The 20,966-nt window shown below is 33.7% G+C and overlaps 1 protein-coding gene across 5 annotated transcripts in view; it reads right to left on the minus strand.

Moving 5' to 3' along the window:
- LOC115444170 (protein fem-1 homolog CG6966) overlaps window positions 1-20,966 on the minus strand; it is an 86,046-nt gene that overhangs the window by 10,743 nt on the left and 54,337 nt on the right. The window contains exons 1-2 of one of the 5 annotated variants that reach the window (XM_030169841.2): window positions 9,314-9,431; window positions 1,353-1,557 (exon numbers count right to left, since the gene is read on the minus strand). The exons of 2 other annotated variants lie outside the window; for them this stretch is intronic. In XM_030169841.2, coding sequence (XP_030025701.2) covers window positions 1,353-1,469 — 117 coding nt within the window. In that variant the 5' untranslated portion in view covers window positions 1,470-1,557; window positions 9,314-9,431. Of the gene's footprint in view, window positions 1-1,352; window positions 1,558-1,679; window positions 1,950-9,252; window positions 9,432-20,966 lie in introns of those variants that run through there. 2 more of the 5 variants (XM_037436374.1, XM_037436375.1) reach the window with 2 other exon arrangements.

Raw genomic sequence — 20,966 nt, forward strand, 5'->3', positions numbered from 1 at the left:
ATTGTAATATTTAGCTATACTTTAAATCGCACAATATATTATAAGCGTATATTTATATAGTATTTAGAGCCTGTTTCATAACTTCTGTGTATATACTACTGGTCACGTAAATATAGAATTCGTCCAAAAACAAGATTGCTATTCTAATCTATGCTTTCAAATGAAACGAAATGAAACTAATGAAAAAGACAGTTCACAACTTCATCTGTTTAAAAATAAACGCAATAATTGAGGCACAGAGTTGATGCACCGTGTACCTTAAATGCCCGAAATTCAACATTCGCGTAATAGTTTGTAGAAAATAGTTAAAAAAAAAAAAATACTGCATGATCAAGAATTAAATTTAGAACCAAAATATTTCATCATCATTGAAATAACTATGTCTCTATAAAATGAACGAAATAAAATGTAAAATGTAGAACGGTGAAACCATTTTTTAATCGTTTAACCCTATTTTGATATCGTTTATTTCTTTGTAAAACCAAATTGCTTATCAATTAGGAATATACAATTGTTTTTTATTAAAATTGCCTAATGTATATTTATAATCGAGTTTATGTGCCCTCCATACATTTTTGCATCTAAATTTTTTAACCTTTAACCGTACAAAATTTGTTTACATTTGATACATTGTAATGTTACGTTAAGGTCATTTTAATCCCAACTGGTTACATTAATTACGTTGCAATTTATAAATTATATAATGCAAATGTTATGGTATTTGAATTGTTAGAAGTTCTCATTAAATAATATAAATAAACATTCACAGTCAAATGTCAAATAAAAATTCACAGTGAAATTCAAATCTTGTTTCGAGGCTATCAAGCAAAACAAACTTATGTATGCTTAACTTTATTTTTTTCGGTGCAGAGAATCAAGAGCTAGGTCTAGCTCTGATTCCCTATGCCATGCGTTATTCTGACAGTTTATAACAAGTACGTAACGCACCATATCGCGTTAGTGTTGGTCGTAGAATATATTTTATATCCGTGCGGATAGCGACCACCCTACACAGAGTTTTAAAACCCGCCATAGTAGCCCACGCAAGTGCGTCCGTTCCGGGATCAGCCTGTAAGTATATCCAGCTAAAACAAGCCGGCATAATTGTGTCGACTTTCGAGGGATAATCATCACTCGTCAGTCGCGCATTCTATTGGACATCACTCCACAAACAATCAGTTGCAGTCGGGTCACTTTGCTAAGTCCTTATAAAAAAAGACAAATGAAATAACCATATAGAATACCATTTCACGATAATTTCATGACGATAACGTAACACGGCCGATTACGAGTTAACACTGTCATAGATAATAAGACACCTCTCGTGTCCTGAGCGGCTGCTACATATTTACCTTCTTCAACCTCCTCAGCAATCTTCGCTGACGGCGCAGCAGCGTCTTCCCGCAGTGTCTCAGGGTCTCGATCCACCGACACCTCACCGGCATCAGATCCCAAACACCACCCGGCATTGTGTCTCACCGCATAACATTAAACACTTTGCTCAGTCAATCGTACCACTTTCAATTCGTAATTGTTTTACACAAATATTATTCAGAACTGTAATATTAATGTTTGTTAGCGTTGCAGGCTTCGTTGCGTATAGTTAATATGATTTCTAATTATTGTCTGTCGTGTTATGCCACGCATGAACGACTGATCACAGATCGCATTCAACCTACCTTGTTATTGATATTGTTAATGATATACAATTAAACCACAAGAAGTCCTTATCGATCTCGGTAAATTTCCCTTGCCTATGAATAAATCGTCAATAATTTATATTAAAGTTGTTTTTGACGGCTATTCCTTGCGTGTGGAAAATCCGATGACACATAAAAGAAACGCAGTATGGTAAATCATGAAACAAAGACCATCTGTTGTTATATCTCAACTTATTTTGTCAAAAATGACGCAGTTAGCTGTGGACAAAGAATTTGATTTCGTGATTTTGTGCCACCAAAATGAAAATATTTCGGAAAAGAACCTTTTGTGTTTTGATAGTTTAAAGTTATAAATTTTGTTATTAATTAATAAAATACATAAAACGTATTTACGATATATCACAATAATTTATTCGCGTTTTATTTCTAGAAACAGCTGACGTGCGACATTTCAACGTAGGAAGCGAAACATAACAAATTACCACTTGCATGCTACTGAAGCAATAAACCATAATAATAAACGCTACAATATGATGAGAAATGACGGAACGTGTTCAAAAATATTACACAAAAAGTATGTTTTGTAAAAACATGTCATACTAAAACATTTGGAATCGCTGTTTATATTACAAAATGTGTAAGAAAGAAGCGACCGTCCAGAGATACTTGTAAGTTCGGTCGGTCGGCACTCTCTATAGACTTAGCTTCGCTTAACATCAGTTGCAATGAAGCCACTTTTCCGAGCTTTTATAATTAAAAAAAAAATAGTGCCTTATACTTTTTTGTTGACGTTACAGAAAGTGTTGCAGATTCAAAATGAGTTTACATCTATAAAAGTTTACATTTAAAGACCATATTATTATAACAAAAACTTCAGACACAGAGAGAAATTTTGTCTACGCTGCATTTACAATTTATATTTACTGTTCGCTGAGCATTTCTATTTTCGATCAAGTTTTTATGCAGCTATCAAACATGTAAACGACATCCACAGAATTGTTACGACGGTGTCAAATATCTTTCAAACATTCCTTTGTTATTCTTGCTTAATAAAAACAATAATGATAATTTTTCCAACATCGCTTCGATATCATAATAAAAACCAATACGTTAGCAAAAAAGTCATTATGTACAGATGGGACGGCGAAAGTTGTGACAGCAATGGTCGACCCGTTTAGTTTTCTTTTGAGAGTGTAACAAAACATAATATAAGAGAAATAAATAAACATTGTTTTCCTCTATATCAAACATTATATTAATATTTTGGAGATAAGTTACATAGAAAATAAAAAAAAAAACTTAATGTTATATTATAGGGTTACATGGGACATAATGATTATAATCCAATTTGATTACCATCAAGTTCGTCAGGAAAACGCCGTCATAACTTTTCTGGCTATATAATTAAGATCATGACTATATTACCATAAAATGTATCTTAATTCGATGCTAATAATGTTCAATTTTTAAAAACACCGCCGATGGTAAATAAAGCGTCAAAATCGCTAATCCATGACGTCGCCCCAACCTTTGCAAAGTCGACGTGACCCAATTAATTGGAGTCAACGAGACGTCCGAACTGGGTGAAGATGTCACTCGAGGGTTATAAATAGGATAAACAATAAAATAATAATGTTTTATACCCTCGTATAAGTATACATTTTAATTATGGTAACATAGAATGTGCGATAAAATCTTGGTTGATGCTTTTTTTTTATATGTATCGCTTATGTATATCTTTTAATAAAACAAAATATTTCTGTAATCTCCGAGCTGACTGCTACTTCTAAAAACATGTATCTATGAAACTTTTAATTCGCTGTCTTGCTTTCTGTTATATAATATTTGTACAAACTACATCTGTGTGTTGCAAAGAGTTGTAAGATTATAATACTGTTTATTATCTTTGGTTAGCTGTAAGTTTTCCGTAAATAAATAAATCATGAGACGCACACAAACATTTATAACAACGTGTGCGGTCAACTTGCATCCTATAATAATGCCGAAAGGTTCCATTTTAGCACAAATTGCCGGGCAAGACCTGTTGCTAGTTTGGTAACCTTCACCTATTGGATAGTGAGTCACTGATTTTATTAGAAGAATAAAAATAAATAGATATATAAAATATAGTGAAAAGAACGTAAATATATACCGAAAGAAATAAGTAAAGATAACGGTAACCGCTACTCATCATTGATATATGTTATAAAAAATTGTCAAGTACGTAGCCATACAAGTGATGTGACTTATTAAGTACTCTTTAAAATACCGCAAGGTACTAATAACACGCTCTCTTTAAATATCCAACACACATTCAATATGCTTTATCTTTAAGTATATTAAAACGGCAGACTATCTGATTTTTGTCCGTTTGTTTTGTGAGCGTAAAAGTGGCTGGACCGATTTTGATGTGGTGAAATGATATTAAGCCGTCAGTCTGAAAACATACTTGCTATTGCGAATGATCTTGAACCATATTTAAAAAACAAGTATTGTGTTTTTCCAAATCTTTGTTTATGAAAAACATATCAGTTTTTAAACAACACTTTCTGATAATTTTAATTTAGACTAATAAGAATACTAAACTGGTAAACTAAACTACATATTTCGATAAAAAAAAAATCTAGGAAATCGTTTGTGAACGTAAGCAAAATATTTAATAATTCATAGATATTGCAAATAAATGTTTGCATATTGAATAATTGTTCTGGTTTTGTATTTTCGCATTATACATTTTATTAGAATAATAATATATCATGTCATGAGTAGTTCTACCATATTCACGAAATGATTTTTGTTATTGCGAATCGCCATATTAGGAGGATCTAGAATGAACACTTTCATCAAGATCTTGGCATTATCCAAAATTTTGACAAAAATGTAGTTGAATGTAGACAAAAACAACAGTTGCATAAAATCTATTGTGTAAGACTGTACAAATGAAACATTTAAAATGATTACGAAATGAGGAAGGAAACGAAATGAATAATATCTTTAGCTAAAGATATTACGAAAGGTGAAAAAAACCACTGCTGAAAACCATCTGACTCATAAAAAACCTTGACATGAATCCTCATTTACCTAATGTGTCAGCCATTGCTATTTCTAAAGGTGTTACTAGCCGTTTCGTCAATGTTTTCTCGGGAAAAGATCTGTTTTCTCCTAAAAGGATAATTTACGTCAAGACAACCACTTGTTCACAGATGTATAATACTGTAATATTAGTGTGCAATGAACTGCGTAAAATACTCACGAGCTGTTTTAAAGTAGATACGACTACAGAGTATACTGATTATATATAAATTAATAAAAAAACAATTCAACGATTTGCACGAACAATGTCTGCTTTCTGTGCTTGCAAAAATAATAAAACTTGAAAACATTAAGCAAGCCAATAAAATCTGCCATAAACGTACACGTGGAATAAGTTCCATTCAACATCCAACTGGTTTAACAAACACATGATTAATAAAAAAACTTGTTTAAAAATGTTTATATTGCATAGACGTAATTAATCTTGAATTTATTACAAAATAAATAGGCAGTATATTTTGCTGACATCGTCCATGGAAAAGTATTTTTTATGACGCTCAATACTGGTCAATGACTGCAAAACCAATTTGTGTCAATGAGTTATTTTATAAATATAGTAAATATTTCCACTAATTTATCAATCATTACGGTATTGACGTAAACAAAGGCATAACAATTAAATATAAATATAGCTTCTTAATTTAGGGAGTTCACTTATGAGTGGAGGGGCTGAGCACTCGCATAGCCTTGATATGTTATGATAAACAAAAATGGTTTTTACGTCAATGAAATTAAAGGCACATTTATACTGGTATCGGTGTTTAACTTTGTACTGGTTGCTTAGATACCGTGTCAATCAGAAGTAACTACATATCATTAATTCATGAGGGACATCTAATGGAGTAGTTTGAGTCGACCTACTGAATTAACTACCACTTTAAAGCAAAATGGGATACTAATAGGAAAAGTGTTTGGAGTTGACGTTTGTGTAAAAATATTTATTGTTTATAGAAAAAGAGGAAGTGTACTATTTATAGGAGCAAATGATTAATGATAAAATGAAAAATAAGCCGAGATGCAATTAAACACAAATGAAAGTAAACAAATACCATAAAAGAAACAAAACAAACATGGTATAATTATTTTAAGAAAGAGTTCGTTTTCGAAGAAATTAAGAATTAATCAATAGATTACCATAAACTAAGAGTAATAATAAATGGAAAATAAAAACAGCGTGACTGACCTGACGTAACCTGAATAAATCAAAAGTCAATAATTTCAATATTTAGAACGCCTCTACAGTTAATAATTTAGACTCGTATATCTACAAAAGGCTTTTAGTCACGCACATAATATCGGATGTGACTCACGAGCCTTGTGTTTTTACTACCATTCTTAATATCGATTCTAATATACAATCGTAGATATACCATGTTCACAGTCAAGAAAATATGAGAAACTAAGAGATCTCGAACTCCCAGAAAGAATAAAATTCTCTAATGCATGTCGAAGATACAAGAAATTCTGGCCTAGCTTATAGAAAATTATTATATTGGTAAAGATGGAAGGTCAAGTTCATTATCAAAGCGCAATGACAAATACATATGAAGGGCATTCAATATTTAATCTTCACTACATGATTTCATCAGACAATGCAATGCATACGCATCTTCCTGTATTTAACGACTTGTATTTGCGGAAGATAACACAATACACAGTACAGATCCTCGACCTTACATCAACGGAAATAAAGGCCATGTCGCCAGACCAAATATTGATAACGTTAACAATAAACATCAGCTGAGAGGACATAAAACCGTAAAATCTGGTGATTAAGGCTCATGGGTGTTGATATATATGATATCTACGGTGTAAATACACGAAATATTTGACATAATGCGACACGTTTATTTGATTTAATATTTATTTTTTGGCCAGTACGTTATCCGTTTGTAAATCTGAGAAGGAGGAGAACATCCCCATTGTAGCATCAAGATCTAATAATTTTATTATGCGAAGAAGATTAATAGAGAATACAAAGTTGTCTGTTGGTAAACGAAAACTTAACGCTATGCTATGAATTACTTTATCTACACAAAATAATTAAAGTAAACATAGAAAAGAGAAGGAAGAAAGATTGAGCAACATCTTCCATTATATAAGCAAAATGTTCAACGATATTAAGGTTCGGATAAATGTTTCTGACGGGCATTAAAGTGATTCTATTATTGATCCCGTTTTGAGTAAATAAAAATAAATAATTTTACTGTTTTACCCGTGTACGGAAGAACTTTACAGTGTCGAGTAAATTTAGTGTGAACCGAGACACAATTAATAATATTCAAAAGATCTAGATTATACGATAGTTGATTTTAATATATATGCAAATTAAATGTTACCTGCGATTCGTGTAAAATTCTAAAGAATACTACTATATAAATATTCAAGAAAAATAAATGCAGACGATTATTATTCTCCAAACATTTTTTGGTTAAGTTAAAAAAAACCTGTTTTTATACATTGTCAGGCATCACACATTCTACGAACGATTTATTATTCCAAGGACGTGAACGTTTCATGATGTTCTGCTATTTCACTCAAGCGCGAAAGCAAATATCTTCGATATACTTAGAGTTAATTAAAATATTATTAAATGTAAAAAATATATAACAAAAGGTTGATGTCATTCAGTCAGACAAAAGATAATCTCTAAAGTGGTGATTTATCACCCTGAAAAAACCTGCATGCCTTTAATTTTTCCGTAAGAATCCCGAAAGTATGTGAAGTCTGCACAACGATATGGTGTGATGGATTAATCCCTCTCGGTAGTAGAGGCTCGTACCCATTAGTGGCATAGTATACGATATAGTGCTGATATTATTAAAACAAGTACTTAATTGATTGGTTTTAAGGATGTCCAATATGGAAGGTCTGGGTTATCGACCTACGATAACAACAAAGTGTAGGAAGCGAGTACAATTATTATAAACAGCCTTGATGTCGCACAACCAAAATCTGATGCACAAAAATACTTGGAGAAAAATCCAGCTCGCCGCAAACTGGTAGGTTCACGGTCCATTGCCTCAGTATGAGAAGCATAGTATAACAATATACTTCTTCAATCGTTAACGCTAATAAAAAACAATAAAATAGCATGGGAATGACATGTGATGACGATATGACGATGATGACTTATCGCTAGGATACATATTTTTGTTGATTTTAACAAATTTGGTTTATGGGATAAAAACAATAAAGATTTGAATATGGACGTAATATAAAATTTTAAGAACGTCCAACAAAACCTGTCTTACAATACAGATCCATTATCCTAGCTCCATTTTATGACTCAACATCCAAAAATATCGACTATGTCCTTAGGTGACATTTTAAATATAACACAAACCAGTGTCGCATTAAGAAATTTGTTAAAACGAATTCTACCGATAAACATGTTACTAGTGAATGCACTTTAATGATAAATGTCAACAAGATATTTAATCAGCTACTTTCATTTCTTCATAAGGAAAGCTTCGTTCAATGTAACTTTCGTACTCTCGCTTGTCCAGTTGATATTTATTTTCAACCAGTTTTAACATTTTTACAATAATTTTACGATTCTTTACTGCCATTGGATTATTAATTTACCTACATCCTTTGTGTATACAGTTTCATTTTGTCTTACTATCGCTACCTATCATATTAGTTGTATATTATATTACAGAAATATAATATAGCATTGCGTTAGGCAGGACCCTTAAATTATAATCTAACCACCACCCGATACCAAAAAAATAACCTACAATTGTTTATCTTCACGTCGTGTGAATTTATCTATTCCTTTGGACATTTCACCAAACCCCTGTGACATTATGCCTTTGAAGATTAATATTTTGACCTCTAGTTTCTACATTCGCGTTCCTTACATGTAGATCCATTTATATTCCCTCGAGACGTGCATACGCGGCTAAGTAGGCTGTTGTAACGCACCCACGGGCCGGCCCACTGCTTTCTATTGCGACCCTAGTGACACTGTTCCATTACGACCTATTGTGGCGGTAAAAGCAGTTCATGCCAAACGCCTTTGAACGCATTTTCAGTTTTTTGCTCTAATCATGCCGCCTTTTGTAGTTACTTGTTTTGTGGCACATTTTTGTTGTAGTCGTTAATTTTGTTATCTTGTGAAATGTCAGTGCATGTAAAAACTTATTTGTTGCTCATAATCAGGTTATAATAAATTGGATTAACAACAATTTAAAATCTAGAAATAGAAAATCTAGTTCTCATGAATAATTATCTCATAAAATTAAGATACGTTTTGAATCAACAGATTTTAAAAGTAGGTAACGTCAACCGAAACTTTTTATTTCCACACATAATTTTTTTTGGCAATTGTTAATTGCAATACGGATTGCGTGCTCTACATACATATTACGAACTTCGCAAATTAGCGTACAAAAAAATTAAATAAACAAGTATAACACGTAATAAAAGCGAGACGAAAGTTGTTTATACAGGAACATTACACGTCTAACGTTACATATACGGTGACAGGGACCTGTTAACGTGTCCAGCGTAGGCACAAGCCGCAATTTAGTTATAATAAAACACAACGCAACCTGCAACACTGTTCCAAAATCACATACACAAACTTTATCAGTAAAATTATTATTTTTACGGAACCGCGACAACACCGAACAACCGACTGGCCGTGTTGATGCCGAATGCAACACTGCAGCGTGGTGGCACTCTTTCACCGTTCGCTTACACAACAAAACAATTACGTAACCATTGCCTTTCCAATCCGGCGGGACAGATGATAGATATATATTTCTTTAATTGGCTATTGGAACATCGGGCCCAAAAGACCGGTTTTAATGGGTGACTGGTTCAAGTTTACGAATTTTGTATGTTGACACCGTTCTCATTGGTGGGTTTGTGCGTTTATGTCACCTGATGTTATGTGTGGAATTGGATTACATTACTTAATTACCATAATGAAAAACTAAACTTTAAAGAGGGTTAGAATTTGCATTATACCGCGCCGCAGTTTTAGTAAAAAACTTAAATTTATTGCACAAAATAATCATTCAACATGCAACAATGAGATATTACTTTATCTTCACACGATTCTTTTATTACCTCTTAACACCAAATTAGCTACGTCGTGTCTCGGTCGCCGAATATCTCGACTGTAATAAAATATCCGACAAATAATAATAAAAGGCTAAAGGCTAAGGAATAGAAAATAACTTGAGGATTCACTAGGAATATGAAATAGCTTCATAAACACAGTACGGTGACAACAAAGTACAAAACAAATAAGGAAACTTTAATCAAACAATACTGTTACTACGTATTGTTGACAAAAGCGGAACATCTCCAAGGTCGAAGAAATTACTCGTCACGGTAGACAATTCAACAATAAAGCTATTAATATGCCGAATTTGGACATAGCCTTGACTTGAAAGCCTACGGCATTCAGGGTTATCGATACACCTTCATAATGGATATGTTTAATTATTGACATATTATGTTTATGTTGACTCCTTTCTATTTCCAACACCTTCACATATTAAATACGTTGAAAAATTTGATTCAATATAACAATGGTAGGGTGCCTGGGATGAGAATTCGTTCCCACTGTAGGCAAACATCTCGACCGTGAACTCTGCATTGGCCACATCACTGATTAGTGCTTGAACACTGCTCCTTGGCGGAAATAGAGAAATGACTAAATCGTTTTAATATGCCCGTTTCTGGTAACGAATCTTTCAAGTTGACAGAATTGGTGTTACAAATTATTAAACTTCAAGTCATAACAAATTCTTACAGTTTTTTTTAAATCTTATATTATGAGATAAGAAATTCGACGCCCTTTGAAATACAATATTTGGCAAAAAAATCAAGTTGGTTACACCTTAATAGCGTCATTAGATACTATATAAGTACTTTTATATTTTTAATTATTTTCACCTTGAGGAAGGAAACATTTTTCGCAATTTCCAAAAGGAATTACACTATTATTCCGGACGAGGTCAAATGTTAGAATATGGTAAGGTTGCCAAACATCAATGGTAAATCGATTAAGCTGTAAATAGTAATTTGTTATAAATATAAACGCAAATAACAAATATATTTTGCCCCGTTTGACAAGCCAATATAATATTATAATCACAAATTGGTCTTTCCTGACATTGGAATTTAACTGAAAGGCAGAAAGTGATTAATTTGTAAAACCAACAATATTAAGTGAGTTGTGCATGTCATGCTAACGTATTTACTTGAACATAATACTTACAGAACATTAAAAATGTCACCATTTGAGGCTACTTTACTACGAATACAGATTCTACTCAAATAAAAATTCTAACAAGAATTTTCTTGATAATATTATTACGGCTCTCGTATTATTTATTAGCTGTCGAGTACCAAAACTTAATAATTTATGGAGTATGTAGATTAATTACTAAACTCTATAACATACTCACTAATTAGTTAAATAGAAAAACGTTTTAACTTAAAAAGGAATCGTGTATGTTTTAGAAACATCTCGACAGTAAATACTTGAAGAATTTTCTTTTCTCACTTTATGGGTCATTGCATCCACGAAGACGCACCCCACTACTTTTTGAGCGGTAGGGTTGGGGGGTGAGAAGACTGATCCCAGTATTTTCACCGAGACTATCCATCGTAGTGTGCGTGTGCACTTGTTATTCATGCACACTGTAATCGATTATGTAAAGCAGTGGGGCGTCTCTTCGTGAATGAAATGATCTATATCTCTTTACTGTACACCGCCATCTATATTTTATATCTGTTGCTGTCAATCTAAAGTTTGTCTGGAAGAAATAGCTATTAACTATAAGACCGCCCATTGTAGAACTATGTTTTGCATTTTCAAAACATTATTCTGTATTTATTAGTTATATAATAATTAATTCTATTATATTTATTATTACAATTAATCTTGTTTAGCCAGTATAATAAGGTTCAACATTATAAATTTGGATTTATATAATATTTATACATATATAACACCACAACAGTTATAGTACTAAAGCGACGTTACACAAAGTAGGTAAGTGTTAATTTTAACAGTTGGTTATAATACACGTATATCACGATTGGTCGTTATCTACCAGCCCCGGATCTATGGGGGGCAAGCCGGGGCCCATGCCCCGGGCGGCGAATTCAGAGGGCGGCAAATCCAAACTTTGACTACTGACACATCCAGAACATTACACACATAAATTATTTCCGCGGGGCGCGGAATGATGATGATAATGATGATAACAATGTTAAAAATATAGGTGATCGGGGGCGGCATTATCCAGATTTTGCCCCGCCTCCAAAAAATTCAAGATCCGGGACTGTTATCAACATTAATATATTTTTTTTTTTTGTTGGAACTCAAATACTAATCTCAGGAACTAATAAACCGATTTTGATTTTTTTACTGTTAGGAAGCCACATTACACCTGAGTTGCTTCATTTTATCCCGGAAAATTATATAGCGAGACTTTCATCCCTAAAAAACATTTTCTTTTAGCCGCAAACAAAAGCTAGATCATGCGGGTGGAGCCGCAAGCAAAAGCCAATAGAGTATACATTCCGACGATTTGAGTTACAGTTATACAGTGTCGTAAGCGATATGTTTATATAGAACTTAGGACGGAACCTTGCCATGTAAATGTTATAACCGATGGGACGTTTTAGGCGATGTCCTTATTGTCGATTTCTATTGTAATTACAATCTATACATAAAACAAAGTCTCCAAAAGCTGTCTGTTTGTATGTGATCGATTTTCTCAAAATCTACTGAACAGATTTTTGTACGGTTTTTAGTAAAAGATGCAATTCTTGAGGATTTTTTAGGTGAACAGTAATTTACGGTTTTATGTTAATTGACTGAAATATAACGATAACTGTTGAAGAGGTCGCGTAGTTGTACAAAAATCTCCTGGGTCGGGATTAGCGCGGGGAAACCTTTGTAACACACTGATTTCCACGCGGGCGAATCCGCGGGCACAGCTAGTGCATTTCTATACAAGACTTAAAAAAAACAACGTATCTAATGTGTATTACAATGGTATCTTTGTAAAGTTCGTTTTTCATCATCACATAGGTTTTTACCAGAAAACATTTTAATTGCTAATGAGGTTACATTAAACAAAATTGTTATCTTAGATTGGTATAATAATAACCATGCAACAAGAAAAAAAGAGTTCCATGTTATGATGTTTAAAATCGAGACTGGCAATTGCAGTCATAGACATTTATGTCTTTTAAATATAAAGACAATATAAATTGACAAGCGACGTACTTGCTTGTACTCAAGTCGTTATTGTTTCCACTAAACGTCATGGAACATGTTTTCAGTGACATTAGCATGCCCTATTTATTTATTCCTGCGTCCAATATTAATAATGTTACATAATATAACAAGCTAGGTGTTGCTGGCGGCCTTGCTCGCGTGAATTACAAAACTCCTTAAAACACTGCAGCGTTTAATAGAGCCATCTGTACGAAGCCAGCGTCATCTATTTAAAAATCAAATTAGAAAAGTCCAATATTTCCCATGGGAGGAAATTAGCGGGATAAAATTAACCAATGTGTCAATCGAGAACATGGTCTATCCATGTGCCAAATTTTATGCAAATCCGTTCAGCTGTTTTTGCTCTTATTTCTAACATACAAATATTTTCATGAACTCGCATTTATAAGATACTAATAGCAGCCCTGTATTATATACTCCATAATTGCGAGCGCGGGACTCGTCTACTACTGCGAGGATTTAGGCCTTTAATCCACCAGCTGGCCTAGTGCGAGATGGCGGATTTAACATACCCTCGAAATTCTTATGGAAAAATCTCATATTCTGACACATTCCACACAAATCTCCACATCGTGAGTATTATCCTCCCGTGTAGTAAATTATAACAAAATGTCACGTACACAGACATAATATTACCTAACTAAATGTATGCAACATTCGACATTCAATGAACACGTAATGGTGTCTCAACCCGGGTCCGACTGTTATGTAAGTAAATGGTATTAAAAAAAACTCATTCGCGTATTATGAAAGCGATTAAGATGCGTCGGAAGAAGTGTTATGTTAGATACATATGAGATTACTTCGGATATCCCGAGACTTGTCCTATAAAATTATATTGAATTGGCTATTCGAGTTGCTGGGGAAATATTTATCTGCTTCTTTAAAGCGATAACACGTTCTGAAGCGTGACGATTAAAAAAACAAATTAATTTGTTTCAACTATTGTTTCAGTCAAAACTATATGCCTTCTTGAATCATGGTTACAAGAGATTTACATAGAACTCAAGTTTAAGCCAAAACCCTACATTATTGCGCGATACACAATGAATAAGATATTTTCCTGTGTTTGTATTTATACATCATTCTATATCTTACAGTAAACGGTAAAAGAAGCCTTCCTGTGGAAACTGCATTAAAATTAGTTAAGAAATGTAGCAGTAATTCATATTTAAAATATTGGTTTGATATATTGCATATTCTGATGACGTTGCATCCGCGTATTGCGCCCAATTTCTTGTTTTTTAACATTTAGTCTTTCTACCAAAATTCAAAGGCATAATTGTAAATTTTTTACCGGATTTTTATCAACATTTCTGTGTTAGAATTTATATGAAACAAATATAACAGACACACTAGGCCAGCGTGGTGGACTAAGGCCTAATCCCTCCCTCTCAGTAGTAGACGAGGCCCGTGCTCAGCAGTGGGCAAGTATATAATACAGGGCTGATATTATTATTATTAAATATAACAGAAAGAACAAAAATTTGTCTATACGCTATTTAACAAAATACGCTCTATGGCTTTTTATGTACATCCTAAATTAAAAAAGGTACAGGTTACTACCAAAGTAGAGGTAACAGACGTCTTAGTTAATGAACAAGCAGGGAACTGTGTCAGTGCTATTAGGATGATGTATCACTGTGTGGGGCGGTTGTCACTCCAACCAAGCATTGCTAACTTTAGTGTCATTGTAGGTCAAACTCGATGTTCCGTAGGTATAACACATGTATGTATATAAATATTACAACAATAAATACAGATAGAAAACGTTATTAATTCCACAGTAATATTTTTATGTAGTTCTGGCACTAATCGCTTTGCCTTTTTTATATTTTCTTTCTTATATTCAATCAAATTTTGGGTTTGGTGTGAACTTGGATTATAGTTTTTATAAATACATCGTCACACGTATTAGCAATGGCATCCAGAACTTAGAAGTACTAAATAATTGAAAACAGTACCGCCATTATTACTCTGAAATTTATCGAAACATTAAAAATAATTTTCGAAATTACTACCCATATAAAAATTGTATATTACGCCATTTAATTGGGTCAAACTATCACAATATTACGTCAGTAATCGTCGATTATAAATAAAGAAATGAAGACAGTGACGTAACTTAGGTGCAATATAATTTAATGTTTTACGAGCGAGTTCGCGGTCGCAGACATTATTATTATCTTATGCAAAGAATTGCATAGAAAAAGAAATTACGAAACCATATCGCTTGAGAACAACTCTCACTGTTGCACAATAATGCAACTTCAACTTCCTCCCGCAATTGCAAGTTTCGAAAATAAAATAATCACTTCACTTACTCGAAAATAACTGTCATGTACCTGTCAATTGCGGTTATATGTAAGGTGATAAATTAATTTTGACACTCGAATCAGAAAGTGTTGATTTTGAAAAGGGGAACTCGAATTTATTGAATAACACTTCGGTCAAATTGATTTTAATAATATTATATATTTTATATCCATAAAATGTATTTTATAAATATTAACATGTTCAAACAATGATGCCATCATATGCGTATTTGAATAACTCATTAGGTTATGAATATATTTTATGGTCGCTAATTTAATCAATAAATTCGTACCACCTTCACTCACAAAATGGTTAACGTATAAAAAAATATCAATAGTCGTCAATTTACATTTTCCATACACAAACCAGACAACAATAATTAGATTAAGGCGTTCGAAAAGCCCCACTTTCACGATGAAGCAACCCGACCGTCCGCCGCCTGACCGATAGGCGCAATTAGTCTTGCTCCAAATTCTTAACAGACGCGTCACACTTTCGCGCGGTGTAAATCATAGCGTGTTACAAACCTATGGTAAAATGACTCATATTTTGATCCTCTGTAACCTCTCAGAAATACAAGGAACTAAGCTAGGAATACTAGAAATATTGACTAGAGGAATCGTTTGATTGCGTAGTTTTATCTAGAAGGTGCTCTGGTCATCAGGTCCCAAGACCCGATTGTTTGCTTGTATGTCAAGCAAAAAACATCTTCATGATCATATTGCTGACGAGTTTGTCGATCGGCGTGATGGATAATGGGGTAAAGTTCCTACTGATGACCGTTGGGGCGGAAAAGTTCTGGAGTGGCGGCCACAAACCGGAAGACGCAGCATAAACAGGCCCCCCACGAGATGGACCGACGAACTGGTGAGGGTCGCCGGAGTCCGATGGATGAGGGCGGCCCAGAACCGGTCCCTGTGGCGCTCAATGGGGGAGGCCTATGTCCAGCAATGGACAATTCTCGGCTGAAATGATGATGATAAGTTCCTAGCCTCAGATATTTCGCTGTATTCAACTGGGTAGAGATCACTGTACATACATAAAAAGACAAAAAACCTGCCATGGACAGCAAATATTTAGTCGGGCGTAAATAGTTTCAATGATCGATGACCTACACAGCAAAACAAACTTTAAACATAACGGATAAATACAATTATCGTAGTAAACACACTCGGCCCAAAAATAAAACCGCAGTACCAACGCCAAGTAATCTAACAGGATACCATCAGACGTCACAATATATACACAAACATACAATAGTACACAACCACAACTCGCGATGTCCTACTTTGATATTCAATATTCGTATATTTAGGGAATAGGATCTCGCTCAAATATGTATATAGATACGTTCTCTGGGAAGTTAAGTCGATTACAAAACCAAATTTTACTAAAAAAGCAAAACTGGAGAGCAAAACAATCATGACCCGGTTATATAACATTTATTCTACGTTGCAATTTTCGTTATAATTTATTTTATTATTAAGTATATTGTGATTTCGTGAATTAATGTCGCAAAATTCAGGGTAAATAATATAATTATAAAAATGTTTTACTGGCTGCTTCGACCGCCTTGACATAACGTTCCCAAGACGAAAAGACTCCGTTACACACCATATTATACCTAGTTGTTACTGAAAAAATCAGTCAAACTAGTAGTATCAATGTTTTTCGTATATAAATAAAAAATGTACAGACTTTACTTCTTTAAAACACTAGTGTAGTTTGCATAGAGCAATGCGTATTAAAACACTGGTTCGGAAGAAAACAAATTGTAATTGCCAAAGTGTTCCAAAGCATTATTATTATATGTTTACTTTATAAAAAATTTCAATTCTACTTATATGTTAATACGCGGATAATGGTGTGGGTTATATGTTTGTATAATTGTTTAGTTTAAGATTAGTTTATATAGTTTATAGCATGTAACCGTTTTTTGTCCCTAAAATAAAAAATAAATAAATATGTTGAAGAAAAAACAAAAAAAAACACACAATGTATCGACCAATATCATGTTAACGATAACCTTCAACCAACTGTCCGCGATGTATCAATATGTTAAGGAATGACGTCACGTTATATGGCACCCGCAGCATACGTCACGTTCGGCAAATTTATTAAGAAAATCTAGCATTTTCTACATCAAGATTAGATGTTAATTTAACTTCAGGGATAAAGTATGAGTACTTATGAATGTCCTCGGGGCGCGTTGTTTTTTTAGTATATTTTAATTATTAATGTAGTTTTTAAGAACGTAGTGATAATATACTTATAAAACTTTATTGCTTTTTGACTATTGACTTAGACCTAAGCTAAAACGAGTACTATAGCCCTCAAACATATCACCTGAACCCATACTAATATATACTTTCCTCACTCCAACATCCCGTGTACGGTGGCAATGTCTTCAAATAACTCCTCCAAGTCACGAATCCCTAAAGTGCGTCTTGCAAAATAAAGGCAAGGTTAAAATAAAGCCATAGAAACAAATTAATTTGATTACACAAATAGACTGGCGTTACTGCGCCTTTGAAAATACGCTTGGCGACTCAATTACCGAGAGTTTGATTGCTATGTTGAAATGAGTAGGCGCTTTTGACTGCTTCGAGGGCGAGCTGTTCGTTTCAAGTAATTTTGTTCAAGTCTATAGAATACATAGTATTAATTAGTCATTACGCAACTTAGGTACTTTCAGAACGTAGAAGCAAATAGCGGTCATTAATTAGCGGTCATTATTATAATACAATAAAGAATTTGGTTTAACAATGTCGAAGCCTGGACATTTTGCTAAGTGTAAAAATGTAGTGACATGATTGGCAAGAACATGAGGGAATGATCGATAGATTTCAAGGTGCGAATACCCAATGATATCAGATAAACGTGACATTAAACAATCATTCACAAACTTAGTTAAAACTAGTGTCAAGACTTCGAACCCAAACGAAGCCAATTTATAGCAAACATTTTTATTATTTTTTTAAATCCTATATCCATCGAGATATCTTTAGAATACTTTCTGATAGGTAATTGCCAATCTCAAAACTTCAGTTCTCTAACAACCCTTGTCCGACCTTCCGTACCGATTGGCTTTTTCTTATTTTGGCTCTGATTAAAACTTTTATTCTCCATAACTTCTCTTTGTTCGAACATTGCGGGGCGATTCTATGGGTGATCTTAAAGACCGTATTCAAGTTGACTTTAGCTATAATGATAACATCAATAATTACTTTAATTAAATAAGTATTATGTAATCTTGAAATGATTATTTTCGGATTATGATGTTTTTATTATTTGGAAACGCTATAAGCCCAAGTTACACCTACAGTCCCCACTTTTACCTCTTCTCATTTTTCGCCTCAAGCGTCGTTGACCAAAAATAAAATTTTTGGCATTGTGGGTAGTCATCAGATGACCATTTCACTGAATTTTAATTATAAATTTTAAACAATGTATGAACAAAATTTTACATGAAAATACTTCGCGAAGCTGTTTCAAACACAAAATATTTGGAAATAAACATATAAAATGTATTTTTAACCAATAATTTTTCACATAATTAAAACTTATACAATAATAATTACTGAGAAATTATTTCAATAGAAATACAAACAGGGCACCAACGCGAATGTATAAAAAGAAATTTAACAAGGAAGCCACATGTGCACACAGAATGCAATAGAGCGTGTCCAATTTGTTACCGCTTACCATGCACAACGTTAATAAGATATGTTACACGCTTAACCATCCGACGATTACAGATAGAAATGAGGAAATAATCACTCGTACACCACGCGAGATATAAAATTACACCCATAATGAATCGCCGCGTGTTGTGACTAATGACTCGGATCTGTTGCCGTGACTGCATACAATATGTTGTTAGGTTTTGTTTGCGATCTAAATAAGAAATGTATCGCGTCTTATAACTCTAGTACTGGTTTGTTTGTAATAGATGATCAGACGTTATTGTCAAGTGTTGATGCCGAATAGGCCTGCGTAGTACACGCTCTTGGAGCAAATCCGACTCGACGTGAAATAAACCGGAGTACTTACTTACTCCATTACCATTCTTAACCGTAGGGACTTCCGTGCTATCATTCTCAAAGCATTCTTACTTCTTATTTACCGTGATGATAATTTACCATCTTAACTGACCTCATCAGCCAGTAGCTATAAAAAATAATTACATATAGGTGAATCAATACAAGCATTAAGACACGATATATTCCGAAACGCGTATGGTAATGATATTTTTCACGTAACATTTGATTAATAAACCACAAGAACGTTTGTCGAAAGCAACTCGAGCGATATCGCGATCGCTCGCCGCGGCGATGCAACGTTCGTACCACGGTAATTTTTAGTTAATGTCTGCGGGATAAGTTTTGAGCGGATAAGTGTGTTTATGAATAGAGTATCAATCTTTAAAGTTAGTTACATTACAAACCTACTAAACCTAGTGTCATCCTTTAGTCTCTGAAAGCAATAGCCATCACACCGTTATAGGTTAAGATTGGTAAGGCGAGCAAACGCAGACTTTACTGCAGGCAGGCTTGATCATCATTGAATTGCAAATTTTCAAAAAAGTTTTACGTATGTACTTTGTAAAAGAAAGAATACCTCCGTAAGTAATCAAGGAATCCGTTGTTGTCATGTTCTAGAACTCTCAATCTCTTCCATATCTTTAATATAAATACTATTATAAATATTGAATGAATTACTCGCCATTATCTTATACTTTGAGCCGTATGTACATAGGATGGCGCTTATAATCGCAATCCGTTTAGCAACAAGCATTGCGCCAATGGCGACCGAGCAGTACGTAATGTATTAAACTTGGCCGGTCGATGTGGAAGCACGTAAACTGTTGGATCCAACGTTTGTGTTTACAGCCAATATTTGATCCGGCTTACAGTATAACAGACTCACAATAATACTCACAGTATGTTAGCTAATTTAGGGTCACTTTATTTGTGATTTTACGAAGAAATATTTATGGTATTTAATAGAATGGCAAATACTATCAAGAGCCAATTGAGTTACGAGCGCGAACAATACAGAACGACAAAGAGGAAAGATCATGTTGGAACAGGTCCAACAATTAGTCGCTGTAGATCACTGGCTGTTTCAATATTATACTCATTTAACATCGCGTGTCATTATACTGAGACAAATAAGTACGCAGTGCATTTAAAAGGCGCCGTAACATTCATCCATATTCGACGTGTCAGCACAACATGGTTGTATGTGAAATATTTTATTGTTTATTACTGGATGCTGTAACGCCGATACCCTTAGAAGAATATGTATGAAAATTTAACGAAGTGATTAAACGGTTATTAAAACAGGCCGCCTCTTTCAATTCGTTCGGGGTAAATTGGTATACTTAACAGTTTCAAACTAATTAACTAATATAAGTTAATTAGATAACGTTTCTAAAAATATTCGGAAAGAATCAGCCACCAAACACTATCCAAATATCCGCATGAATGACAATACCGCCCGAGAATGTACGAAAAATGATTTTATGCCAATTCTGTTTAACGTTCGGCACACATTCGGCTCGTATTTGCATACGAATGCGTTAATCGTTTAATTTTGTATTTTAGATACGCACA

This window comes from Manduca sexta, chromosome 8 (genome assembly GCF_014839805.1).
Source record: "Manduca sexta isolate Smith_Timp_Sample1 chromosome 8, JHU_Msex_v1.0, whole genome shotgun sequence".
Taxonomy (NCBI): domain Eukaryota; kingdom Metazoa; phylum Arthropoda; class Insecta; order Lepidoptera; family Sphingidae; genus Manduca; species Manduca sexta.